At 29.5% G+C, this 4,176-nt stretch overlaps 1 protein-coding gene across 1 annotated transcript; it reads right to left on the bottom strand.

Moving 5' to 3' along the window:
* Positions 1-616: 616 nt before the first annotated feature.
* LOC149540509 (uncharacterized) lies at positions 617-1,123 on the bottom strand. Its single transcript, XM_089802694.1, has one exon. The coding sequence runs from the start codon at positions 1,121-1,123 to the stop codon at positions 617-619; it is 507 nt and encodes a 168-aa protein (XP_089658820.1).
* Between the last annotated feature and the right edge of the window lie 3,053 nt (positions 1,124-4,176).

Genomic DNA, 4,176 nt, shown 5'->3' on the forward strand with positions numbered 1-4,176 from the left:
CAGCATCCCCAATCGTGTTTGTACTAGGCTTCTCTTAACTATCAAAGGACAAAATGAAACCCCCACCAAGGTAGGGTAATCTATCTCAATTTGATCCAAATATAAAGCATTACAAAAATGGTAATCGTTTCACTAATTTACAGGCCAAAAGATCATGCAGATCAAAATTAGGGCCAAAACTTTAGTGATCTAATTTTTATTTTTATATTTCAATTTCCATATGGACCATCTTCTGATTAGGTTTACATCCTGATGAATCCATCTAAGTTATATTACAAAGAAATGTTAGTATTTATTTTAACTTGATATGAATTTTCAACAATCGAAGATGGCTATAAGCTTATAGTTGCCGTTTTAAAAATATTTTAATCTAATCTTTACATAATAAAAAGAGTTCAACGAAAGTTTGACTCATTATTAGGCAACGATCAAATAATATACGTGCATGCACGCAATAGACTAGAGCACAATGATAGGTCGTGAAACTATCTTTAATAAAGAACTGTAGTTTTAACGGCATAAACCATTATTAAACAAACCCAAATATTCAACTTATGCAGTACCATAATCAAACATCCGATCTAATAATTCAATGAAACATTAAAAAAAAAATAGACTATCCTATGAATTTGGCAACAGATTTGTTACCCTCAGACACGGCATGCCTACAAAGTTCACCAGGAATCATAAGCCTTGCAGCAGCTTGAACCTCCCTTGAAGTGACCGTATTCTTCTTGGCGTACTTGGCCAGTTTGCATGCTTCACTGCTCAGTCTATCAAACACGTCATTAATCAAGTTGTCCATGATGAGCATTGCCTTGCTTGAAATCCCCACATCGGCATGGACTTGTTTCAGCACCTTGAAGATATAAAACTTGTACGACTCTCTCACTGTCTTCTTCCTCACTTTACTAGCCTTTGTTTTTACTTGTAGTTCCATTGAACGATTGTGGATCTCATTGTTCTTCCGCCTTTCAGACGATGGAAAATTCGGTGGGATTGGTGTTGGCATTTTAATCTTCACAGTATCGGCAAGCCTTTTTTCCATCTCATTATTATTTGTTTGTGTGCTTTTGGGTTTTTGCCTCGGCCCCTGCTTCTTTGGTGGTACATTGGATGCCATTGCTTATTAGTAGCGGTAATCAACTGAAGTAGAGCTCTATAAAGTAAAACAATATGCAAGAAATGATATATGAATTGGTTGTGTCTCCTCGCGTTCACTCCTATAAATATGTGTAATCTTAGGTTATTGTGGTATAGGTCGGCTCCTACTTTTCATTTTTTAAAGATGTTAATTAACCTTGGTCAAGGAAGTTTTCTACACTTTTGTGATAGGTGGGCCCCTACCTTTTATTATTCAAAACTGATAACCTTTGGTTAGACGAAGTTTTATTTTATTATAAGTTAGACATTGAAATAGGTAATGATTTTTGCTAAGATTAATGTATGCCAACTAAATATTAATTTATGCGCTAAATTTCCACCTTTTGGTTATAGGCAGTCTTAGTTTTCATTTCCAAAGAGATAGGCTTTAGTTAGAGGAAGTTTTATTTAGTATATACTATATATTGAAAAAAAAAAAGGATAATAATTTATGATAAGGTAAATCTATGCCAATTGAATTTCTACCTTGATCACTCCATTGAAGGAATTTTTAGTTTAGATGTATACATTATAGGTCATTGTATTTTTATTATTGTTATAGCTCATAAACTTTAATCATATTAATATTATTTAAAGAGAAGTGATAGACGTTAATTTTTGGCAAGATTAATCTATGTCAATGAAATTAGTATATTTATTCTAGGAAATTTTTATGATAAATATTTAAAGATGATGTATGTTACAAGTGGGTTACAAACAAGTCATAAATTTTGATTTTATTTTTTTCTATTTTATACAACTTTTATTTTTGAGTTAGCTTTGATTTTCATTTTGATCGATTTATGTATATAATAATTTATTATTTGTTTCTCAAATTAGATAATTTAATAATATTTATTATAATAATAAAAAATAATCATTTTACTATGGCTTATCTTGTAGTGTAATGGTTTACTTGGAGAATTTTTAAATGGTGTCCTTAATATTCAAATTTCTACACCCTTGTTTGATAGGTATATTGCCTCTAGATATTTGAAAAAAAAGAAAAAAGAAAAAACATGTTCAATTAAAAGTTTTTGTATAACATTAGAAATATGAAAAATATTTTTCAATAAAATAGTAGACATTAAGAATATTCAATATAGCTAAAAAAATGTGCTTTAACAATTTTATCTTTTAATAAATTTTCTCAAAACAATTTTAAGAAATTTACATGTGTGAAAATGTTGGACAACACAAAGAACTTATTTTGGAGAAAATATAATTTAAAGTAAACTAAAATAAATTTAAATTAAATAAAATACACTATTTTGTAAAATTTTTTTGAGGAAAAACTAAGGATACCATGTTCTAAATAAACACATTTTTTTTGTTTCTTCTAACCTAGCATTTATTCTAAGTTTCTTCACAAGTTAGATGCTATAATTACAAGTTTAGAATTTTATGTCTATGGTTTCATATGATTTTATAATACTATGGGACAATTTAGTTTTAACTTATGCTTCATTAACATGTACTTTCTTTTGGGTTCTCTTATAAAACCATGGTTTTATTATAAACCATATTTCCTTAAAGCTTGTAGAGACATTAATGAGGAACATTTTCCCAAGGTGTCCAGAATATAAATCTTGTTTTTTATTAGATTAACAGGTTTTATAGGGACCTAAAACCCAGGAGTTAAAACATTAACAAGGCTGAAAATAAGTGTGAAAAGTCTAGCCAAAAGAGTTCAAGTTCAGAGGTTGTAAATAAGCACAAGGCCTAACCATAAAACAAAGAACATAGAAAAGACCAAGAGTAGAAACAAAAAGAACCAACAAAGGAAAAAGCCCAAACAAAAAGCCAAAAAAAGGCACAGATAGAAACAAAAGAACAAGCAGTGGATTAGTCCTTGTTCTTTCTCTCCAGCTCTTGCATGACTTGAGCCATCTGGTTCTCCTCGGCCTCTTGCTAGTGCGCCCTTTGATCCTCCTAGTTGTGACCATTGTTGATGTTGTCCTTTGCAGGGTCGACCACCAGTCTAGCTTTTTCCCTGTCTTTTCCTTCCTCATCTTCATATAAATCTTGTTTTCTTTTAGTAAGTGAAGGAATACAATCATTAAATCACTTGAGAAAAACAATTACCAACCATAATTTGAGCTTATGTAATCTCTAAAAAAATGTTATGACATTCTATTTTGTTCATCATTAATTTTTTCATCTCTTTATTATCTATATCCTTAGATGGATAATACTATTCAATTTCTAAAAATGTTGCAATTCTTTCTCATTGCTGGCATTAATGTATACCTTTCTCTCAATAAAATTGATATTTTATTTTGATTTTTTCAAAATAATGTACTATGGATCAAGGTGGATAAGAGATTACTTGAGGAATTTTAGGAGGATTTCCATGATTTGGTTTGATTTAATGTAGGGTTTTAACAAACAAAGTGAAACCTATATGCCAAATTGGTGTCTTGAACTAAAAATAGCCTTTACTTTTAATTTTATTTGGAAGATCTTATGACTGGTATTTTCAAATTTTGTTGATGATAATTTTTACTTAGACCACTTGGCTATTCACAGACTTGAACAAGAACACAAGCAATTTTTTATGACATGGTATGATGTTGTATATACCTAAAAAGTTTCCCAATAGTTGGTGTATTTAAAATTTAGAAAATGTTCTTTTCTAGGATTTCCTTATACACTTTCATAAATGAATAATATAAAAAAATTAAAGGGAAAATTCGTTAAAGTCCATGTAATGTAATGTTTACTACCAATAAGTTTTATTGCTTGCTTCTTATTTATTTTGTGGAGACAAGATCTCTGTTAATAAAATGAAATGATACACTAAAATCAGTCCCAATATTTAGAACAATATGTTGCAAATTTGGAGAATGCTAGTAAATTTTTAAAGAGAATTAACATTGAAACCTTTTGAAAGGAACATAAAAATTAATATAAATCTTTGAAAAAGTAAACAGTCTCTTGAAAAATAAAGAATAAAAAATTGTGTCAAAAAAGAACAAATGAGTATCATTTTGGGATATCATTGAAAGAAGTCTAGCACTTAGAGAGTCGGAA

This window comes from Cupressus sempervirens, chromosome 9 (genome assembly GCF_028749045.1).
Source record: "Cupressus sempervirens isolate cs-2001-9-10 chromosome 9, ASM2874904v1, whole genome shotgun sequence".
NCBI lineage: Eukaryota > Viridiplantae > Streptophyta > Pinopsida > Cupressales > Cupressaceae > Cupressus > Cupressus sempervirens.